Below are 22,822 nucleotides of genomic sequence, written 5' to 3'. Positions count from 1 at the left end.
CATTCTTAGTAAATTAGAAATTGTTCTGTTCAAACCCAAATGAACTTAGTTTATCAGATATCATCTTGATGAAATGTTGTTGGTATCTGCTGACAGTGTAAATGAATGAAGATTTATGAAGGGGGCTTTTCAAAACTGCGCGGCTCTGCAGCGGGCAGCTCATCTGCACTGCCGCACTCGTCCAGCAGGGGGCGGCGCGAGCAGTGCCACATTCCCAGCGCCTCCCAGCAGGGGCCACCCCGCTCTTGCCCTCCCGTGGCTCTCTCTTAGGGACAGTAGCAAGGGACCACGCACTATCAGTGAGCACAGCACCATCAGGTGCAGCAGGCAGTGGGGCTGCCCAAGAAGCCAGTCCAGTGGGCAAATGCCAGGTCCCAGCCTTCCTTAGGGCTCTCCTCTCACGTTCCCCATGCTTCGCTGTTCCCTGCTCTCCTCTCTATGCTTCAAAGCCAGAGGACCTAGGAATATGGCTAAGTTCATGAAACAAAACCCTCATTTTTGCTCCCCTAGCATAAACTTTTCACCACGCAGGACCATCTGAATAGATCTGATTGTGCCAGAATCCTTAAACTTGAGCTCAGCTTTCTCATCTGCAAAGGAGATGAGTACCACCTACTTCGTAGGCCCCTCAAAGATCTGCACGAGAACACACATGGAGGGGACCGTGGGGGAGGTACTCTCACGTTTGTTGTCTGGGGCTCCAGTGTTACTGAGAAAACAGGGCTGCCGACGGTGGGAGAGAAAAACGGCTCTCAAACACCCTTCCCGGAGACAGAAACGGTCACAGGAAAAACTCCGGACTGTAGAACGCCAGCAGAGCCCAATTTGTCCAAGTTTGTCTGCAGCTGACTCCGCACCTGCAGCTCCTCACTTCTTCTCTCACCTGTGAACGAACACGCACACAGACGCCCACTCGCTCCGCTAAAAACGCCTAGGACCTAAAGAAATCCACACGCCGGAACAAATCCAAAAGCACAGAAAAACAGCCAGTCCCTCAGACGTGTACCTTGCAGGGTGCACGCTGCTGCGCTGGGGGGCCTGTGTGCGGTGGGGGATCGAACCCAGCACAGCCTGAGCAGGGCCGGGGGAGGGGAAGACGCCGAGGAGCAGGCAGCGAGGAGGGGAGCCAGAAGGGACAGCGGAAACCCACGGACTGTGGAGAGCCGCGATTTGCAGGGACAGCAGGAATGCGTTGCCTTAACAAGATCCAGGGACATTTCACAGCTTATGCAAATGACTGCAAATCTACCTTCAGCCTTAATTACTTCACGCCATTAAACTGACTCTCACAGAAATTCCTGGGAAAGACCATTCTGGTAAAGAGGTGAATTGCAGCACTGGGGACGGGGGTTGCTCTTCTGCCAACAGCCTGGCTTTCACGACTAGGACAGGACCCAGTCCGGCATAAATCCTCGGGGGCTTATTCCTCATTCCGCCTCGTCCACAGGGAAGAGGCTTCACCTGGGCCGCTGTAGACTTTGCTAGCCTTCCTTCCCTCATCAGCCAACTCCCTACAAGGTGGAAGCCTCTGGGCCACTTGGCAGCCACCATGCCCCATACCGAACAGCACAGGAACCCAAATGAACAAAAAAGGCAATTGGATTTTGTAAGAAACAATATATTTTATTTTTCTGACACCACAGCTCTGGTGAGTGGTTTTGTACCAAATTTAATGGAGGTTACACAGAACGTTTTACGCATGGGAGGGGGAGGGCAGGGGAGGAACCACAAAATTAAAAACCAAAACAAAAACGAAATCCTGGATAGCTTTTAGCATCTGTTCCACTCCCACATTGATAAAATTCACTTGGGAATTCCTAAGAAAAGGAGAACAGAAAACAAGGTGGGCAGGGAAGGGCGTGTCGGGGAAGAAGAGAAAGGGGGCAGAAGACCGCCGAGCATCCCAAGCACAGGCCTTTCCCTCGCGGAGCCGGGACGGCGCTCGGCCTGGAAGGCGAGGCTTTCATTAGATTTACTTCCCCAAAAGAACACCGTGTATTGCAGCTGCCAAAGGGAAAGAGGAGGAAAGCAGGGGTCACCAGTTGGGGGCGGGGGCACGGGAGAAGGAGATACACTTAACCAAGGAGATGAGGGCAGGGTGGGGGGCGGGGAGGAGAGGGAAACTGAGAGAAAAACCGTGAAGGTGGGTTTGCAGACTGGAAGAGACAGACCGTGCCGGAGAGCACTCGAACCGAAAAACAAACGTCCTAAGCTTCATTATTTTTGAAAAGAAAAATCTCCCCCCTCCCCCCACCCCTCGCTGAACTTAGTTCCTTTTTTTTGTGCTTTTCATTAATACTCTGCTCTGAGGTCGTAGTTTGGTTTTTTTCTATACACTGGAGTTGAAAGAAAATAGTCCAAAGGTCTGAAGACGGATTCTCCACCCAAAGTAAACGGCCCAGCATTCCTGTTCTCCTCTTGTCCCAAAGACTAAAGTCTCTGCTAAAATCCCTTTTACAATATAGTACAGTACACAAAAAAATAAAGCCCAAAGCAAATAAAAAAACAAACAAAAACAAAAAAACGAAACAAAACAAAAAAACAAAAACAAAACCAGAAAAGAATCCTGGGAGAAGCCAGTCCAAAGGACGTAAACATACAGAGAACGGTGCAACACATGACCGATGGCAATTCTCGAAGCACAGGCTACAGATTCCCAAAAGTAGGTGCCATCATGGGATACCCAAGTCCACAAAAATAATTTTTAAAAAATAAATCTTAAAAAAAACACACCTGTTGATTAAATGAATCATTTGTTTTCAGGTAAATCCATACATTCTCGAGTTCCCCCCTCCCCCAAAGCAGCCCTCGGGTCTCTGCTCTCCTATTGCCTGACCAACAGCACTCCCGGAACTCCCTCAAGGCAGCTCTCAGGACCCGGAATCTCATCTTGACAAGGATCGGCACATCCAATCTTAGCAGCTTAAAACATCATGTTTCCTGGGTTGCTAGGTCCTTGGCTGAATCCACCCATGCCCACGTCAGCGGCCATGCCCCGGGGCCTCATCTGTGGGGGGATCATGATGTTCTGTTGGGGTCCCATCATGCCCTGCATGGACATCATCATGCCTGGGGAGCCCACGGGCCCAGGGTGGGTGTAGAGCCCAGCAGGCCCCCGATCCTTGCCGGGAATCATGCCCACAGCGGCAGCCGGATTGCTCATCAGGGTAGGCTGGCCGGGCATTGTAGATTGTGCTGGTGACATCATCCGATGGTGAGGTCCCATCATGCCTTGCTGGAGAAAGGCTGGTGGTCTCATTGGGTTGTGGCCTGGCATGGATGGAGCCGTGCCAAGAGGGATGTCCGGAGTTCCCACTGGCCCTGGCCCTCCCATGCCAGGTAATGCTAGTCCCATTCTGGGGGCCTGTTCGCCCATCATCCCCTGCATGTGCGAAAACCCAGGCCCAGGCCCCTGGGGCTGTTTACGGCCTGGGACTTCCCCTCGAGGGAAATATTGCAGTGTCTGGCTAGGCTTCTCAGATGGAATAATGCGAGACAGATCAAACTCCGGGATTCCGGTGGCTCCAGGTCGGATGACCTCCTGCAGGTCTGGGTCTGTAAACACCGAAGGCATGCTGTTCCCCAGGACGGCGAAGGAGTCGGGACCCCCGGGGCCTCCAGGCTTGCAAAGTGCTGCATCTGCTGAACTCTGGGGCAGGGTGCTGGGGCGGCCAAGGGGGCCTTCTCCTGGGAAACCCATAGCTCCTGGGAAGCTGCCCTGCCCCCCACTGGGGCCGTTGTGAGGGAACGGAGCCTGCTGTGGAGGAGACTGTACTGGCGGGAAGCCCTGGGGGAAACCCATCCGTCCTTGAGGTACCATCGGAGGCTCCTGGGACCCATGCCCCATGATAGGATTGTGTGACATCAAGCCAGGCCCCATCGGGACCCCATGAGGAGGTATGTTGGGTCCCATGGCATTCGGAGAGGGCATCTGATTGGAGTGAGAGAGCGGCTGGGTCATTCCCATTGGGCTGAGGGTTGGCATCGGAACCACGGGGTTTGGACCTGAAATTCGAGGATTCTGTGTATTAATGCCCATCCCTAGAAAAATAAAGATATCAGAGGAATCACCTTAACCGAGAGCAACTTAGAAAAACTACAACAAATCCAATCAGCAACAACAAAAAGCCAAATGTGCAAGGTACTCCGTTGGGAAAACATACGTCACGAAATCCCTGCCCTCAACAAGATCGAAATGCATTTTGGAGCACAGACACCCAACAGCTCTACGAGAGGTTATATTTTGAGTGTCAAACTGTATGACGTAAGAGTATGTAGAAAACAACCAGGAAGAAAGTCTCCTGTGCGAAAAGTTACAAATTAATATGCAAACCAGTGTAGTCTTCTTCATTGGAGACATTTCATACAGAAAAAAAGAATCTGTCTGAAGTAAGTATGGTCCTCTTTGGAGAAAGAGGATTAATCAGTCCTACAAGTCCAAGAATCAGAAATAATAACACGGAAACCAAACAGGCCTTTACCAAATGACATCTAGCATTATCTTTTTAGACTGCCTTACTCAGAGAGCATTTCACACCCTAGGGTGTATGAAACGTTAAAGAAACATAGCTTTTAACAGAGAGGGAAAGCATGCAGTTTCTACTATAGTCTCTGGGACATTTAAGTATTTGGTTCCTCTGTGGAATTACTACTGAGTATGGTAAGGACGGTGCTTGCTAGGAAATGGGGGCTTTCCACCACCTCAAATCCCGTGGCTGCTTGTGGCTGGAGGCTGCCCTTCCAGAAAAACACTTAAAAACTAAAGACATCCAATCAGAATGTTAAATGGAAACTGCTTTCAGTCTTGCTCCAGGAGGACCCTCCCTACTCTGACCCTCGCCCCCCCCCCACCACAGAAAGGGAAAAATGAACCCATCCAGGCACGCAGAAGCATCAGAACTTCTGTAAGTTCTTTCTAAGAACTGTCAAGAAATCTGCCTTCCAATAAGCACGGACTGAGTCAAACTAATACAAAATTGCTATCTTCCTCTAGTGCAGACACTTTAATTCTATCAACGGTATTCTTTCTCAACTCGTTGCACCTCCGCCCGTTGAGGTCTGCAGCTGTCGACAAAGCACGCGTGAAGTCTCTCTTTGGTCTAACACGGGCTCCGTATCCTAGCTTCCATCCTGATTGCTTACCTGGCATATTATTCATTGATGGCAAGTTGGGAGAGCGAGCTGGAGGGGAGTCGTCATCGGAGCTGGCCACAGTCTTGATGGCGTCGTGGTATAAAGGGGTAGAACTGGGCATTGCGAACTTGGACATTCGAGACATCATAATAGACAGTGGGTTCTGGGAAAGGGTTGGCTCGGGAGGCATGGTGTAAGGTGTACTAGAGGGAAGACTTCCAGGGATATTCACAGAGGCAGACTGGCTGGCTGTAGGAGGTGGGGGGCCACCTAGAAGAAAGCAAAATAAAACAAAAATGGGCAGGGAATTAGATTGCTCTTGAAGGCTATCGGGCCTATGATTATGAACTAGCAAGGTCAGGGATGCGACAGATGAACAGGACAGTGTTATTAGACCCGGGACACGAATCATCAGTCTTCTAGTCAAGATCTGTGTGTGTGCAGAGGGCAGACCACAGCGCAATACGGAGGTGACGAATCAGCAGACGTGAAGACAAACACGCCAAGAATGCCTCAGACAGAACTTGAAGCTTGGGAAAAACACGGCTTATGGACTATTTCACTGAAAAGAACAAGACGTAAGCGGGTCTTTCCCTTGCCAATCACAACTCAAAATTCAACTCCGGTATTTAGTCTGCTGTGGAGCCAGACTAGCGATCCGACCCCAGCCACCAACCCTACACATGCTCTTGATTAATTTCCACAACCAAAGTGTTTGAACAAAAAAGTTCTGAGGGGGCTGTCCCACCGTCCTGCTTTCATGACCCGCTAACCAATGGAGAGGGGCGCTTTAACTTGGTAGTATACGTTTTCTATTTTACTCGGAGTCTAGTTTTTCTCAAGTGGAGACAAGGCGGACCTAGTATTTACACCTCGGTGCTCATCTTCCACGGACCACCTCTGGTCCCATTCATAAAACCACCATCATCAGTGAGAGCTTCTCCTGGGAAGAAAATACTGATAAATTGCGGCTGATCTGTGAGAACAGCAGTCTACCAAAGAGGTTTTGGGAACTGCTTCTGTGGCCAACGTGTATTTACGAGAACCACTCAAATCTCTCAGCGGCCTCCCCTTTGTGCTTAGGATTATACTCAGAGCCTGTGGATGCCAGGGCAGCCCCCTCCAGGGGGCGGGCCTAGTATTTAAAGCAGCCACATTTACCCACCGTTAAGGCATTTTATTTCACCAACATGTTCACCGTGCAAATGTAAATTTGTCTGTGAAATGACAAATACTTCCCATTTTCTCCTCTTCCTTTTAACAGTCCCATCTGACACACATACTCTGCCCTGAGAGCCGTGTTTCTCTGCCAGGATGGGACGCCTGTGCCTAACCCCGTGGAAGTACCGACGATGCACCCGGCCACAGATACGTCCGTCTCAGTGGAGGCCACCTCCGAGTGCAGAGCTCAGAGACATGTCTCCGGGCACCAGCTGCATCAAGTCAGGACACCAGCTTCCTCAAAGGACATAAACCAGGCTTTTGCAATCTCTGGCTCACAAGGGGCGACCGTGAGGACGCGAGCGTACTGACCTGACTCTACATTGCCCAGCATGGCTGGGGAGGCCATGGTGAGGGGTGCTTTATGGTTTGGAGGGATCCCGGGACTCTGGAGGGGAGGTTTTGGAGAGGAGGTCCATCCAGGTGACGGGGCAGGAAGTGATGGAGACTTGAGGTGAACAGGCGAAGCAGCAGCAGACCCCAAGACGGGGGGGGACTTAATGGACGCAGCAGCAGCCGGGCCCGCCAGCATGCCTGCCAGCTGCGATGGAGTCTGGGGGGACTTGAGGTTCCCCGAGGGTGAGCCCAGCATTGGTGACTGGACTTGGCACACCGTGGGAGACTTCAGAGGGTTGATGCCTGGGGAGTGCCCCTGGCTGCCTGCCGCAGATATATCCAAGGGCTTCCGCCCCAGGCCACGCTGCACTGGAGGAGCGGTGTTGAGGCTAGTGGGGTTACTGGAAGGGTTGAGAGGTAGTGCTGGCATATGACTGAGCCGGCTGTTAGTCCTTTGGTCGGGCCCGACTGGTTCTCTGAGACTCCGCAAGCCACTGTTGCTGCCTGGACCCTGAGACATGGGGAGAAACGGCCTGGGGCCCATGCCGTACTCTTGCTGGGGGTGCTCCCCAAACGGCAGGGGCACCATCTTCTGCTGAGCAGACAGCACGTCTGTGCCACCCGGGCGTAACTTCATCATCTCCTCAGGGCCCGTCCCAGCCTCTCTCATCTTCTGAGGTATCATCTGAGGGTTGGATCCCATGTTGACGTTCAGACTGACATCTCCCTTCATCCCACCGGGAACCATCCCAAACTCCAGTTCCCGACCAGGACCCATCTGCGGGGGCATTCCTTTCGGAAAGTCGCCCCGAGAGGGACTCAGAGGGCCCTCGACGGGTATTCGAGGGAAAATGGGACTGCTCCCAGGCTCCATGTGTCGCTGGGAGCCGGGGATCAGCCTGTTCATCTCCATGCTGGGCCTGATGCTTTCCATGCTCATCCCCGGGGGGAGGCCCAGCTGCTTCTCTGCCAGCTGCTGTTGAAACATCTCTTCGGACAATCCTTGGGGGTTTGGGAAGCGTTCCCCTCGGCCAGGACCACTGAAGACACCCTGGCCAGGCGGGAAGTTTCGACCGTCTGCGATTTTTGGCACATCGTCTGGCCAACTGACTCCAGAAAGACCCGGTCTCGATGCTGGGTTGGGGACGTTCGGTCCCTCCATTTCAGAGTTGATCATTCCCGCAAACCCAGGGAGGCGCATCTGGCTCCCTGCCATGTTGGGGTGGGGAGCCATGCCCCTCGGGGGCAGAGAATGAGGCATGCTGATCCCATCAGCAAAGGGCTCTGCGCCCCCCGGCCCCCAGCCTTCACCGGGGGCCATCTGGTATGGAGGGGGAGGCCCTCGGCCCACGCCCCGAGGCCCATGCTGATGGACCATCATGTCCTGGAGGGAGCACTGCTGCACGACAGCGTGCTCCTGCTTCCTCCTTTTCTCCTCGTAAAACTCCTGCTGCAGCTTCAGCCAAGCTATCTGCTCGGGGGTCATGTGGTCCAGGTGGTCAGGTCCCATGGGCCCAGACTGGGAGTTCATGGAAGGTGGAACCATTTCATCCGGAGAAAAGGGCACATCTCTATGTCCTTGAGGGCCAAATGGAGCTCCCACATCTGTCCGGGGCCCAGGTCCCTTCCCTAGGCTTTGGGATTGAGCCATCATGGCCTGTATCGGCCCTTCTGGTTTTTTCTGAGGTCCATCTAATACCCCAGTGTTCTGCTGGGGTCCCCCACTTTGTCCTCCTGTGAATTCTTTCTCGTCGGGGAAAAGCATCCGTTGGATATCTCGGAGCGTTTGTAAGGAGCGCTCCCGGTGCTCCAGCTGCTCCTGAGACAGGCCATCGGGGTTCTCTCCCAGCGCGGGGGGCTCGCCACTGGACGCTGGTGGAGGTGGGGCGGCTTTGGGATCTGCTGAAGAGCTACTGCTCCCCTGGGAGACAGGGGTCACCGCTCGGTTATTGGGTGTCGAGTTCGGCCCGGTACCATCTGGGGGCAGTGGCGTGGAGCTGGCGGGGCTGCCCCCAGGAGGGATCAGTTTGTTTTCTACACCAGGACTGTCCCGGTCCAGAGGACGCGGGGGTGCAGCAGGCTTGGGTGCTGGTGCCGGAGTGGGCGGGGTCGGCTGCAGCCTGGTATTCTGGGAAGAATTCTGGTCCTGGCTGGCCGGAGCTGGGGGCTGTGGTGGGAGGGGTTTCGGATCATTCCGAAGGGCAGATATCTGTGTGTTCTGAAAACAAACGAGATTTTAAAAAATCATTGGTAAATTGTACAAAGAGGCGATGAAAAAGGCAAGGCACGTTATAAAGGATTTGTCCCCGTCACATAAATCTACTCTGACATTTGCTGTACAGCCCCACTCTGGACATGGGGACGTTCTGATTTTTTTCTTTCCCTTTACTGTCAAACGGCATCCTCTTTCCCGTGCTGAAGATCAGGTTTCAATAACTTTATAAGCATGCCAGGGGGAGAGCCACTCTGCCAAAGTGAAATACATTTGAGTATCTATTTCGAGGAACAGGTTTGATATCGCATGTACCGTGTGTTGGTGATTCAAAGAGAGATTAGTTTCTTGGTATGTGGGAGGCTGTACCTAACACCTTTTCTTTTCCCCGAAAGTACGACTGGGTATGCAGACTTCTCACTGTCAATCAAGAGGGCTGATGTTTTCAACCGAAAGAGAAAGTCCCTGTCACTGACAGCTCTGTACTCTCCCAGCTGGAGGAAGCAGGGAAGGCCGCTCAGTGTCGGCGTCTCCTCTGGCAGGGGGACTACCTAAGTACTCCTCTCCTTGAGTTTCCAGGGGGCCTGACATCTCTGGTTTCTGTTTTCAGTTTGTGATCACTGATTCCATATTCGATAAGAATTTGTACATTAACTGTAGTAAGATAATCCGCAGGCAGGAAGCGTCCGTGGAGAAATCTGAGGCTATCTAGCTCATGGTGTCTCTCGGTCTGTTCTTTCCAATAGTCAGCAGACCGCCCTTTCTATAGGCTGGATGATAGCCTCGTTATTATTTATTAAGTACCAGCGCTACACTAAGTCCTGCAAGAGGTGACAAGGATGCTGTTAGTGCCTGGAAGAGGGACGTGTGTGTCCTGGGTCTACACCCTGGTGCTGCGGGAGGTACTGGAGGAGAACCAAAGGGCCCTGCCTACAAACCCCAGCTCAGGGATCTTTCTCCAGGCTCCAGGGAGCCACATGATCCGTTTTTTGATGTTCGTTCGCTCCTACTTGTTCACTCAATCCAGTCTGCGTTTCCAAACCCCTGCCTCCCCACTGACTCTCTGGAATGGTTCCCTGTGTGCACATTTGTACACGACTCATCATGTGTATCTCTGCATGGAACAGTTTGTGTTGCATAAACACAAAGACTATCCTCGGGTGTTCCCGTTCTGTGAATATGTATGTAAATGTTTCGCTTGCAGGTAGCCACACACATATGTCTGCAGACAGAGGCCGGTTCGGGGAAGGCTGGCTAAACCTGAGAGGGCTCCGTGTGCTCCGAGTGTTTTCCATGTCCCCGCCTCCCTCACTGGAGCGTGGAGGTCACCTTCATCCTCCTTCCAGTGCCATTTTAAGTTTGCCTTTGGTGGCCAGGTTTTGTTTGTTTGTTGGGGGGGTGGGCATGGACTCTGTCATGTGACCAGAACAGAGGAAGCACTTCAGTGCCACTTTCGATTTCAGATTTGGAGCAACGGCAATCTGATTATTCCCAATTCCAGCTCCTTCTCCGACTCATTTCAGTACCAGAGAAGGTGGAGGTGAAAACTGGTACAATCTGTCATCCAATCGATCAAATGTTAGTCTGCACTACAATGTACCCTGTGCATTCCAGATAATATAAATCTTAAACATTATATACGTGTATAAAAGGTTTAAGTATCAATTAAAAAACATATATATATATAAATTTAAATATTATGTATGTCCACCTCTATCCTTCTTGACTAGAAGAGATGTATGAGCAGCGCGAAATGCCTTTTCTAAGTCTAGCAAAGCCCAAGCTCTGCTATGTCAACAGAGAGGGGCTTCGTTGATAAACGACACAGATGAAAACTTTATCTTGAATTGCCACTCCAGTCATTTAATGTCACTTAACTGTTCCCATGTCAAAGACCCAACCCAGCGCTAGATCTTAGGCTTCCTGAAAGCAGGGACTGTGTCTGGAACCTCTTAGTGTCCCCACGGCACTCGCCAACACCTGTCCCAAGAAATAACTTTTGGTTCCATCTGGAATGCTGTCTTGAAGCAACCATAGCATGCTTTTTCTAATGTGGTTTGCAGCAGGCACTTAAGTTCCAGACAGGAAACAGACTAACGTTTATTATAATTTTGGAAATATCAAGCGATTAAAAGCACTCAATGGTCCTCTCACTCTGAAATACATGAGGATCATTCTGAAAGTCACTGAGACTGTAATTATGGTATTATCAGCATGTGCTCCAGGACTGTGGCTTTAGTTATTCCTTTTCTGTTCTGCAACTAACTCAAGAACGTTTGTCAGTTTTTAGAAACCTGCCCCGTACACAGGGTCTGAAGTCAGCTTTTCCCAGAGATGGTTAGTTAACATGAAGGAAATCTAAGGTCTCCACATAACTCCTTTTTTATTGTGTCTTTCTCTCCCAGTAATCCATCAGTATACCAGCATGCTGATAGAAAAGGCCGGTACAGGGGCGCCTGGGTGGCTCAGTCGGTCGGACGTCCGACTTCGGCTCAGGTCATGGTCTCGCGGTCTGTGAGTTCTAGCCCCGCGTCGGGCTCTGTGCTGACAGCTCAGAGCCTGGAGCCTGTTTCAGATTCTGGGTCTCCCTCTCTCTCTGACCTTCCCCCATTCATGCTCTGTCTCTCTCTGTCTCAAAAATGAATGTTAAAAAAAATTAAAAAGAAAAAATAAAAGGCCAGTACAGTGTGATCCGCTTGAAGCCACACAGAGCCAGGACTAGGTGTCCAGAATGCAGCTTACACCATCAAGACTACCCTCCCTGCCAATGACATTCACCGTCTCCCACCTGTACAGCTGCTGTAGAGCCTTTAAACCACACTCCACTTCCAGAATGGCCTACCAGAGGGGCTGTGCTTCGCTCTGTCTTGCTGTTAGAGATGTTCTGGATGTGGAAAGTGACGATAGTTTCAACCTGGCCCTTCAACACAGCTTCCGCAGCTCTGCAGAGACGAAAGAGACGCATACGCTAGGACGTGCTTCTATTTCACTACCTGTAATTCCAAAACGTTTTAACCCCAGACTGAACTTGTACAAGGGGAAGGAAGGCGGTTCCGTGTAGACAGCCACCAGAAATGTTGAATAAGAATCGAAAAACACAGGGTTTTCATTATCTGTGTCTATCACTTACCACCAGACTTCTGAAATCTAATGACAGCCATTAGCAAATCTCAAAAGAGGCATGTAAAAAACCTGAGATTTTCTCCTTCAAACCAATGTCCTGTGGTGTGTGTGTTTTTATGGAATCCTAGTTCAAAATCCCAACCACGAATATGAAATCTCACAATACCTAATGACACTCTAAGGCTGTCAAAATTCACTTTGTATGTATGTAAGGTATAGTCACATTTTTTATAAATTAAATAAGTAAAAATCTGCTGGTCCATCCACCAGAGACATAGGTACCAAAACGTTCACCGTAGTTATCTCTATGAACTCCAGGCAGATTTTTCTTTTTAGTTATTCATATTTTCTAATTATTCCAAGATAGACCTGTATTACTTGTGTTATTTAAAAAAGGATGCTAAATCACAGAAAAGTGTATATTGTGTAATTAATCTCTTTTATGTTTAAAAAAGATCTAGATGTATATCACAAGCATAAAAAACTTCTGGAAGGAAAGCCCAAGTATCATTAGTGGTTGCCTCTGGGAGGTTTAATATCTTATTTTACTTTACCCCTTTCTGTCCTGTTAACTTTAAGTGATCATAACACAGGTCAGGGGAGGGGGGAAGTAGTCTTCAGTGGCAATAAGGACTGAGGTGTCCAAACACACAAGCCATGCCAACAGCAAGACACAGCCATTAACTTACTTATTGGCCATCTCAGTAGAAAACACATACACCACTTTGGCGGGAGTCTTCTGAGCAGGTGTGGGCTCTGGGGCAGTAGTCTGGCCATGGGAGGGGGTGGAAGACCTGGGGGCCGTAGCATTTGATGGGGTCATCGAGTGTGGCGTGTGCTGGGAATCCTGGGACTTTATGTGGTCAGCAGAATTACATTCTAGAAGAATGAAAAGATCCGCGTCACGGAGAGAATAAAACTTCTTCTGCCAGCATTTATATAGCACAAGCCCGCCTTGAGAACTTCAAGGAGGAGGCACCTTGCTAACAGGAGACCTCTAATTTTAAAAACTCCAACACACTTGCCCCGAAATGATGAATTACAAAGCACTCCTCCCCCACCTCCTTACTTCTCTAGGGCGCATCCTTCAGATATCAGCGCAAACATCCCTCCTTCCTGGAAACCTTTTTGGAACCTCTTGGACTGGATGCCCCTGTGGGTTGAACCCATAGCCCCCACATTCTCTGATTTCAGCATTTGTCCAATTTGATTGTAATCATTTAACGATGTGCCGTCTAGGTGCGCTCACATCCTCGGGGACAGCAGCTGCATCCGTCTTGCTGACCGTGGCCCCCCAGCACCCAGCACAGCGCTGGCACTCATGACAGGCCTCCCCACAAACACCCGAGGGAGGAACGAAAGACGGGGGACAGTCACCAGGTTTTCATCTCTAATTGGGGTTGGGGGCTCCCACTTCCTCTCCTGGAATGCTAACTTCATGCTCTGGCCTACAGTTAGGATTTTTGGTTTTACACTAGGAGGAAAAACAACTAAAACCACAGCCATTGGTCCCACATTCCTCCTGGCTGGCTCCACTGTGGGGCCTCCCCTATGTCTCCCCCAACGTAGCCACTCATCCTGCCACACTGAAATCAGCCGGGACAAACCCACACTAGTGCCAGCGCTAACCCTCGTGCCTACAACGCTGGCAAGGTGGGAGCCAGAGAGCACAAAACCCACGTCTTAGAGGGTGAATCTGACAGAGAAAAGGAAGGGACGCCAGGAAAACTGCTCAAGTGCGGGCCACTGGGGTCGACAGGCTGGAGCTGCTGGTTTGATTCTGGAGTATAAATAGCACGGAGGCCAGACACATCCATAAGAACGTGGTTAGGACCACGGAACGTCCTACTGTAACCCCCAGAACACCTGCATCATCAAGAGCAAGAGCTCCTCAACAAAGTGGTTCCACACTGCTCTTCACAGTGAGCAGGAAAATGAGAAGAAATGGTTCCCTCTTAATAAGCCGTGACAACGCCTGAGTCTGATACCTACTCTCCCCACTCGGCTGCTATTAGGCTCTCCGGCATCCAGCAATGGCGGAGGCCTTCCCTCGGGAATACCTACTTCCCTCTGAGTCTCAAAGATCTTATAGACATACCTTTAATGTCAGAGTCATCGTTTGGAGTCCCAGGATCTCTCTGATCAAAGGAGTCGGCGGAAATACTTCGCTCCCTTTTCCCCTTGCCCTTGGCACCATTTCCAGCCCCATTCTTCAGCCCCATGCTCCCACCTGGGCCAGGGGGTGCTTTAGGGGTATGGCCCCCACTCTTGGAGTCACAGGGGGATGGCTGGGATTGGCTGGCTGAGCCCCCCTGTTTACCCTGATTGGAGAATTTGGAATCCAGCTGGGGGTTTCCAGATGGGGACATCACTGTAGGGGGACGGACCATCACCTCCTGCTTTGACTTAGGGCTACTAAAAGAGACAAATAATAAAGAGAGATCAGATGCCGGATACAGCTGGGCAGCCCAAATCAGGAAGAAGCAGTTTCTAGGAGCGGGTCAAGGAGACACAGAGGACTAAGTAACTACCCCACCTTTCACCTCGGCTCCTTCCTCACCCCCTCCAACCGCACTCTCATCTCGGAGCTATCGACAGAGAGGAGGGTCAGGCAGAGTGGCCTGCCAGGTCTCAGGAACCCTAGAGTCACATGGGGACCCATCTCTAGGGCTTCTGTCAATAAAGGACAATGGTTTCTATGTACATAGAGAAGTGACTCTCACACTAAGACTAGCTCAGAGTAAACAAACAGGCATCGTTAAGATCAAAATACTACCCACCCCCTGGCTGATGACAAGGAACAGCTGTAACGAGAGCCTAGCTTCCCTGCTGGAAAATACGAGCAAGACCCGGAGAGTACACGAGGAAACCCGCTGCTGAATGGCAGGTTAGGGAAACCCTGCCAGACACGAGTCCCTCAAACAAGCAGTATCGCACGCCAGAGCAGATATGCTAACCAGTGCCCCAAGGGATGTGGAAAAAGTTCTTTCAAATATCCATTTAAGGGGCCCCCAGGTGGCTCAGTCAGTTGAGTGTCCGACTCTCGGTTTTGGCTCAGGTCACGATCTCACAGTTGGTGGGTCGAGCCCCGTGTCGGGCTCTGTGCTGACAGTGTGGAGCCTGCTTGGGATTCCCTCTCGGATCCCCCCCCCCCCCTCCGCCTCTCCCCTGCTTGTGCTCTCTCTGTCTCTCTCTCAAAACAAAGAAAAAAAAGTTTCAATTTAAGTACTGTGGAACAGAGGAGAAAGCTTCACAGCGGGAGTCCAGTCCAGGGCTGGTGTTTTAGTCCTAGGATCTCAGGCCTCCTCACCATTCCAGACCTCGGCTTCCTCACTCGCCAAGGTTAGTACATGGTGCTGGGTGAACTCTAAGGTCCTCTCCTATGCGCTTTGGGGAGGGGGCGGGGGTGGAGAGGCGCAGTCGGAGAACAATGGGCGGAAGAACACCAACGGACGTCTCTAACAGAAAGCCCGATGGTACTATAGCCCGTTTATTATTCTGTTTTCTCCTCTTTTCCCCACTCGAGTCTCATCTGCGTCCAATCCAAACACACCGTTCCCTCAAGGAGTGTTCATGGTCCACCTGCAACACCCCCAGGGGGCAGCCGGGCGGGCTCTAGCCCTTACCTCTGTGTGTTTCCTGATGGAGAGTTCCTCACTTTGGGGTTACTGGAATGCATTGATTGAAATCCTGAGCGTGCAGTCACAAACAGGGACGGGCTCACCGAGTTCCTCTCGGGCTGCAGCACAGACAGCTGCTGAGGGCAGTGGCGGCGGCCGGCGGCTTGCTGGGCGCGGCCCTCAGCGCTGGCCACCTGTATGCCTTTTTCCTCTTTGCTTTTCTCTGCTGTGGAAGTGGGTCCTTTCCCCTTGCAGCTCCGGCATCCTCTGGGTGTGTGCCTCCTGCTGCCAAAGGAAAATCTCGCATCTCCAGGGCACACTACGGGAAAAGGCCACCCAGAAAGACATAAAACACCCTTACAACAGGATCAAGGTTACAGTCTAGCCAACTAGACGCGGCGGCTACATCACTTCTCGGCTTCCAACAGGGCCAAAGGGGGAGCGGTGTTCATGCTCTGGCGAGAAGGCAGCTAGAGAGTGACAGGACTCTCTGCCAAACACACGGGCCTCCCACCAAGTATCATGTACCGGGCGTCGGCAAGCACATGAGAAAAACATTTCATCTTCAGCCATATATTCTCCCTTACGTTTCTCCACTTCCAGATACAAAACCGCCCAAAACGCAGGTTTATCTGCTCTTTTCAAAACAATGCTTTGAAACCACAGGGTACTCCCAAATCCATAGCAACTATCCGGTGTTTCGCCTCTGATGGCAGACAACGGCACTGAAATGTAGCAAACCCATCCCGATTTCAAACCACGAAACAAATTAATCTCTGTTTATATTCTCGGGGCCTCAGGGTGGGGAGACATTGGAGGAGGTCCTTCTGAGATCGGCTGCTGAGCCAATACCAAATACAATCAGTTCTGCCCCCTGACTTCCACGATCTTTCTATTAAATTATGCCAAGGATGTGTCTGGAGTTCTCGCTGTTTAATGACAGGGACCGTAGGCATGGCTAAGCATGGGAATGATCCATCATATTGAAGGTAAAAGAACATCTTTGGAAGCTAAGATAGTTTTTGAGCCAATTTGCAAGGCTAATTTGAAGCATAAAGGTCAAGAAAATATTCCCAAACCTAGCCAGAGAGCAAATGAGAACGCCCTTTACTGCAGGACACCTGGACTAGTTCAGGGACAACCAAAACCCACTTTCAGTCACTGATCCTTCCAGGGCAGTTCCAATATGGTTTTCGGGTAACCGCGGTCCCCTCTACTCTCTTCTGATAGCTTGGCGGGACTTCTGATAGCTTGGTGAAGGGGCCCGGGACTGAGATAGAAGGATGTAAGATGTGGGACTCGTGGCTGAAGAATCACAGGGAGCCAGAAGTACCTCGGGTGTTACCGCTTACACACACTTTGTGGGACTCCACAACCGGACTGGAGATTGGGAGTTGTTACAGGTTTTGGCGCCGAGTCTGATCACGGTCAAGGGTTAAACATCCATGTCTTCCTTTGGAAATCTGCAATAGTCCCAGCTATTTTACCTGAGACGCTAAAAGGAATTTATGGAAGTTCTCAGTGCACACAATTACTTTTTTTTTTTTTTTTTTTTTCTTTTTAAATGATGAAGTCAGGAAAAACAACTAGAAGAAAATGGTATGGAATGTTTTCTATGCTGACCTCGGGGGGAAAAACATCCCAAAAAAACATTTTGGTCTTGATGGTATTTAAGGTTGTACTTTTAGCCCCCACCACCTTCAGCTTTTTTTTTTTTTTCAGTCTGAACTATAAAATTGATCGTGGTTGTCAAGTCTGACATACATAATCATAAACCATTTTGTAACCTCTCACTAAACATCAGGAATCCCTGGTAACATACAAGTAGCTACTGAATCTTGCATGGACAAAGCCATCAGAAAACATTTACCTCAGGAACAGAAAAGTAGTTACCACCAAATAGTCCCCTTCTGTAACTTCTGGTACTTTCTGTCTGCATCACACATTCTAGCACTCAATCATATGTCATACTGAATAGTCCTATGTGTATGTTTTATCTCCTTATGAAGAAAGACTATGTTCTTTGAAGACAAGAATCTTGTTTTCAAGTTCTTTGGCTTGTCTATAATACTCAGCATGATGTACTAAGATGTGATCGGACCCTCAGTGACATACTCCGTCTGCTTCTCCCAGAACAGAAACACCTGGCATTTGTGGTACACTTTCTCCAAAGGAACTCAAAACATATTACAAATATCAAATCGCCTCAATCTGCCAGGTATATCTTTAAAAAAATATTTTTTTAAATGTTGATTTATGTTTGAAAGAGAGAAACAGTGTAAGTAGGGGAGAGGCAGAGAGAGAGGGAGACAACAGGATCCGAAGCAGGTTCCAGGCTCTGAGCTGTCAGCACAGAGCCTGATGCGGGGCTCGAACTCCGGAACTGCAAGATCATGACCTGAGCCGAAGTCGCTTAACTGACTGAGCCACCCAGGTGCCCCAGTCTGCCAGGCATTTCTGATGAACTGGTAGCAAAGACGATTTCTGATAATAATACTGTGAGCACACAACACTTTTATCTTCAAAGTACTCCTAAAGACAGTTTTTTACTCTCACGAGTTTCTCAGCCTTGATGGATGGGCATTTTACAGGTGGATGGAGGGAGCACATGTGAACGGTGTGCATGGCTTCTTTCCAGGTTTGCAGTCGGTTCTCCCCGACCCTACTCTTCATCGAAGCCACCTCCTCACCATGACCTTACGGGCAGAGAGACAGCACGAAGGCTGAAGCAGGCGTGTGGACTCCCTGACTGACGGGGAACAAAATCCCGGGTTTTCAAAACCCCTGGATGAGCCAGGGGAGTAGTTGAAGTCAGTCACCCTAGCCTTAGGCTGGCAAAAGAATCCACCAAGTGTCTCATCATATAGTTCCAAAGACTACAATTTGGCTCTTGGGGGCCTACATTTGCAGGCTGGTGCTCCACTGTCATTTTAAGGACTGGAAAAGGTCTTCCACAGAAGATGATTCATTACAGCCACAGAGAGACTTTTTCCTCCAATAGAAGATCTATTCTTGAAGATCTATTCATTCAATGCTTCTCCCTTTTCTTCTTAGCTCATATTTAAAATTCTTCCTAACGAGGTATCAGGCACTCTTTCAGGCAAGGCCTGTACATATTAAGTCACTGACCACAGCGCCGGGAGGCAGGTACCCCCACCTATTTGAGAGGTGAGGAAACTGAGGCTCTGAAATGTTTAGCCGTTCGCCGGAGCGAGCGAGTTGGGTCATACGTGAGTTAGTCATATGCGAGTTAGTCATACTCTAGTAAGTGGGAGAGCTGGCATTCGGCCAGGCCCCCGGCTGTGCTCTTCATCACTGTCAAGATGGGGACTTGGTGGACAACAAGGTGAGCTAGCGCCCGGAAGACAGCGCTTGGCGGCACAGTATCAGCCTCTGGGTTAACTGGTACTACGGCGACCATCACTGTCTAGCCAGCTCACTCGCTTATCCTGCCCAATGGCATTTCATATCTTGTTCCTCTTCAACTGACCCTTCCACCCCGCCCTCCCCTCTCTCAGGGCACGGTCCTGCCCAGGACTTAACAAGGAGAAAAGAAGTCACCAGGCAGGACGTGACGTCGTCCTCACCACCAAGTCTGCAAACCTGTTTTCACGGTGCCCACCCCCTCCTTCTTCTCTATCATCGAAACAGAGAAAATAGCCCATTTTTCCTCAAAGGTCAGTCCCGCCACAGGCGGTCTAGGCCCCATCCCTTCCAGCTTTCCACGAGCACGCTCTCTCTCTCTCTCTCTCTCTCCTTGGGTCTTCCCCGCTATCTGCTGCGTGCTTCCAACCACCACGCAGACACGTGGTATGTCTTCCAGCGTTGAACAGGGACCAAAAAATTACAGGAAAACAAAACATGTTGTTAGTCCCTCTCAGAGCCAAGTCTCTCCACAGAGTTGACAAGACACGTGGTCTTCCCTTCCTTACTTGCCGTTCACCCTTTAACCATTTTAATTTAAACTGACTTCCACCCCCCACCCCCACCCGGATCACAGAAACCACTGTTTTGGTTAAGGTCACCACTGGCCACTTTTGTAACCTCATCGGACTCCACCTCTTAGTCCGCCAGCTGATCACCTCCTTCTTGGAACTCTCCCCTCTCGGTTTCCAGGCCACCACACTTCCCTGGTTTCCCTCCTGCCTCCCCAGTCGCTCTCCACCTGCGCCCTGTGCCAGCCCCTTCTCCACTCAGCCTCTACGACTCAGAGCTCCTCAGAGCTCCTCGGCACTCTTCTCTCCCCACTCTGTAAGCTCTCTCGGAGCCAATGACTCCCAACTTCCCATCTCCAGCTCAGCTGGCGCCCCGCAGACCTGCACACACAGCCACCACCTTGGCGTCTCCCTAGATGGGAGAGGAACTCTTCATCCCTCCCCGACGCACCTGCCCCTCAGTCTTCCACACTGTGGCCAATGGCACTTTCGTCCACCCAGTCGGTTCCTGCCGGAAACACGGGAGTCATTCCCGACACGTCTCTCCCTCACCACAACCCTCCGTATGGAGTCTGAATATTTTTGCTGAATGCCTGAAATCTCGGCTTCGGGATTTCTTCTTCAGAAAGGGAAGGCAGGGGTCAAGGGTGATTTGTTTGGTCACCTCTGTGTTCCCAGCGCTTACTACAGCACCCAGCATGTGGTGTCTGCTCAAAAAATATCTGTTGAACAAAAGCCGAAGTTTTTCCCCAAGATCATCTTTCTAAGCCAGCCAGGTTCTCTAGTGCCACCATCCATCAGGCTACTCACCAAAACCCCAAGGGTCACGATACCGCAGTGCTCATCCTGGAGGTGAGGAGCTGTGGGAGTCCGAGAACCCCTTTCTCAAAGGTGACCCTCACCTGGATGAGGATGAAGAAGAAAAACTTCTAAATGGATTTAAAAAAAAATTTTTTTTTACATTTATTTATTTCTGAGAGCGAGAGACAGAGCACAAGTGGGGGAGGGGCAGACAGAGCGGGGGACACAGAATCCGAAACAGGCTCCGGGCTCTGAGCTGTCAGCACAGAGCCCGACGCGGGGCTCGAACTCACAAACTGTGAGATCATGACCTGAGCCAAAGTCAGACGCCCAACCGACTGAGCCACCCAGGCGCCCCTAAACGGATTTTTTTTTTAAAATCCACTATATCGTGTTGTCACTGAACACCTTAAGAGAAGAACAGATTTCCTATTTATTCTAGAATACTAGATTGAGAGGCTATTGTCACCTCCCAGGTAAAGGGAATCAACTTCCAATTTTTTAAAGAGTGTGTTATCCAATCTGCAGACATCTCAAGGCCCTAGGCCTTGGGACTCTGCCTCTTCCCCAACTGCATGTTTTATTTTCAGCGACTGGTGAAATACTAAGAGCAAATAAAATCAATGTTTCTATTTTTTAAATTTCTGGGCATTTGGTAGGAGAAAAACACCCCTCCCATTTTTGCTTCTGTCCAGTCCTTGTTATTAGGGAGAAGTGAGAGCTGGCTGGGAAGGCGGGAGACACACAACTGGAGACATGATGCCAAAGGCACAGAGCGATGCAGCACAGTCCTCCCCCTTCTCAACCGGGTTCTGCATCACAAGCGTTCAGCAAGCACGGTTCACATACTTTCGGGAGAACTTGGGGCCAAACAACCTGGCCAGATGATTTCCTCTGACTGAGTGCCTACTGTGGCACAAGGCTACATTGACTTGAGCTAAGTAAGTCAATAAAACAAGCTACTGGTCGAGCAGGACAATTTCCAGTGTGAGTCCTTGTAAAACAGAATTAGAACCCTGAGCCTCCCCCGTTTGCCCAGATTTTATAGTTCTGAAATTGCAAGGAAGAACCAAGTTCCAGACTGTTCTAAGGCCACACTACCTCGGAATCTTTAAAAGGAGACTCTACAAGGTGGTCACAATGTTGTAAAGAAATTCACAAGTTAATCTGACCAAGCTCAGAACCACCTCTACAATTCCAACTTCCATTCCTCCAATGATCCTTTCCCACTTTCCTGCTCTAAGAAGTCAAGTTTATTACAACTATGTCATGTTTAACAAATTTCATTTCTACACTATGACCACTGCTCCATAAAAGGCAGAGTATCAAACTGAGAATGTGGAACGAAAAGGCCGCAGGATTCCATTCCTAGCTCATTCTTGACTTCTGGCATGCCAACTCCTAACAGGCTTCCTTGCAGAAAGAGTACACAACAGGAAGAACCACTCTCTCTCCAACATGTGGGGGAAAGACAACTAGGAGATAAGCATGTGCAGAAAATCTTGGTCCACACAAAATACAAACGTTGTGTTTTCATACTCGAAGGGTTAAAATGCCTCTAGTGCCCTGCAGGCCAACAAACCTTAGGCAAGCAAATAAACATTGCTACCAAACTAAAGAGTCTTGGCAAAATGTAAACATTCAAAAATGAACTTCAACTATCATTTGGAATGATGGCCACCCAAAGTAAAATGTCAGCACAGATGTCCCTTCTTTGTGAAATTCTCCTTGATTCCCAGCTACCCCTAGGCATGTCCTCTGTGGCCCTTCAGCGTCATAGTCACAACACTATTACACCTTATAAACTGTATCTCTGTTATGTGGAGACACAGAGCCCCCTGAGAAAAAGGGTCATCATCTCAGCACCCGATGCCCAAGAGAAACTCAATAAATACTGAGTGATCCAAGGATTATAATGAGCTTGGGGCTTAAGTTTTGCTACCTTTGGCTTGTATTTACACAGACCAATGAAGACATGCTAAACACCTGTTTAACGTCTTCCCACCTGCCTTTCCCATGAGGTGAGCAATTGCAGAAGTCCCTGCTCACGGGAAAGTATAAGGTGACTACACTTACAGTTTAGACTTGCATTCGACTTGATGACCTTTGCCTTGGGGACTGTTACAATAATGAACAAGTGGAAGGTATAAGAGACCCTACAGAAACAGAAACAAAACTCTAAAATACTCAGAGTGAATCGCAGAAGTTACATGTTCATCATCAGGTTCTTTACCTTTCGAGATGTCCGATCTGCTCTCTCTTCTACATTGGGACACGGAAGAACTTTCCAAGAATGAGCTCTGCCTCCCAAACAGAAGGGAATTTTTAGGTCAAAGTGGAGTGACACCAGCTAGTCCCACATTGAGGCCTACAGGGACGAGAAGAATGGAGAAGTTCATACCCCAATTCACACCAACTGCAAAGAAAACCACCCATTCCCC

General features: G+C 50.0%; 2 protein-coding genes across 7 annotated transcripts in view; both read right to left on the bottom strand.

The window, feature by feature from the left end:
• Positions 1-1,602: 1,602 nt before the first annotated feature.
• BCL9 (BCL9 transcription coactivator) lies at positions 1,603-15,786 on the bottom strand. Of its 3 annotated transcripts, none has more exons than XM_025912098.2 (7): positions 15,652-15,786; positions 14,124-14,440; positions 12,715-12,904; positions 11,745-11,844; positions 6,667-8,908; positions 5,143-5,403; positions 1,603-4,041 (listed from the first exon to the last, which is right to left on the bottom strand). In XM_025912098.2, exons 1-7 carry the CDS (start codon positions 15,702-15,704, stop codon positions 2,924-2,926), a joined length of 4,281 nt encoding a protein of 1,426 aa, XP_025767883.1. In that variant the 5' UTR covers positions 15,705-15,786; the 3' UTR covers positions 1,603-2,923. The 3 variants fall into 3 exon arrangements, with proteins under 3 accessions (XP_025767883.1, XP_086574124.1, XP_086574125.1); XM_086717998.1 differs by having other exon boundaries at positions 14,346-14,440; XM_086717999.1 differs by lacking the exons at positions 14,124-14,440; positions 15,652-15,786 and having other exon boundaries at positions 11,691-11,844; positions 12,715-14,110.
• The window catches only part of LOC147578305 (uncharacterized), a 72,173-nt gene continuing 63,750 nt past the window's right edge, over positions 14,400-22,822 (bottom strand). For 3 of the 4 annotated variants that reach the window (XM_086718000.1, XM_086718002.1, XM_086718001.1), the window contains exons 2-5: positions 22,615-22,749; positions 20,391-20,482; positions 15,652-15,964; positions 14,400-14,440 (exon numbers count right to left, since the gene is read on the bottom strand). In XM_086718000.1, coding sequence (XP_086574126.1) covers positions 15,746-15,952 — 207 coding nt within the window. In that variant the 5' untranslated portion in view covers positions 15,953-15,964; positions 20,391-20,482; positions 22,615-22,749 and the 3' untranslated portion in view covers positions 14,400-14,440; positions 15,652-15,745. The remainder of the gene's footprint in view (positions 14,441-15,651; positions 15,965-20,390; positions 20,483-22,614; positions 22,750-22,822) is intronic. The other variant, XM_086718003.1, reaches the window with a different exon arrangement.

The sequence above is a fragment of the Puma concolor genome, chromosome C1 (assembly GCF_028749965.1).
Source record: "Puma concolor isolate L17-30 chromosome C1, mPumCon1.1.hap2, whole genome shotgun sequence".
NCBI classification, from domain to species: domain Eukaryota; kingdom Metazoa; phylum Chordata; class Mammalia; order Carnivora; family Felidae; genus Puma; species Puma concolor.
The sequence above is the reverse complement of the archived record's forward strand: the minus strand, read 5'-3'. Positions and strand labels throughout refer to the sequence as shown.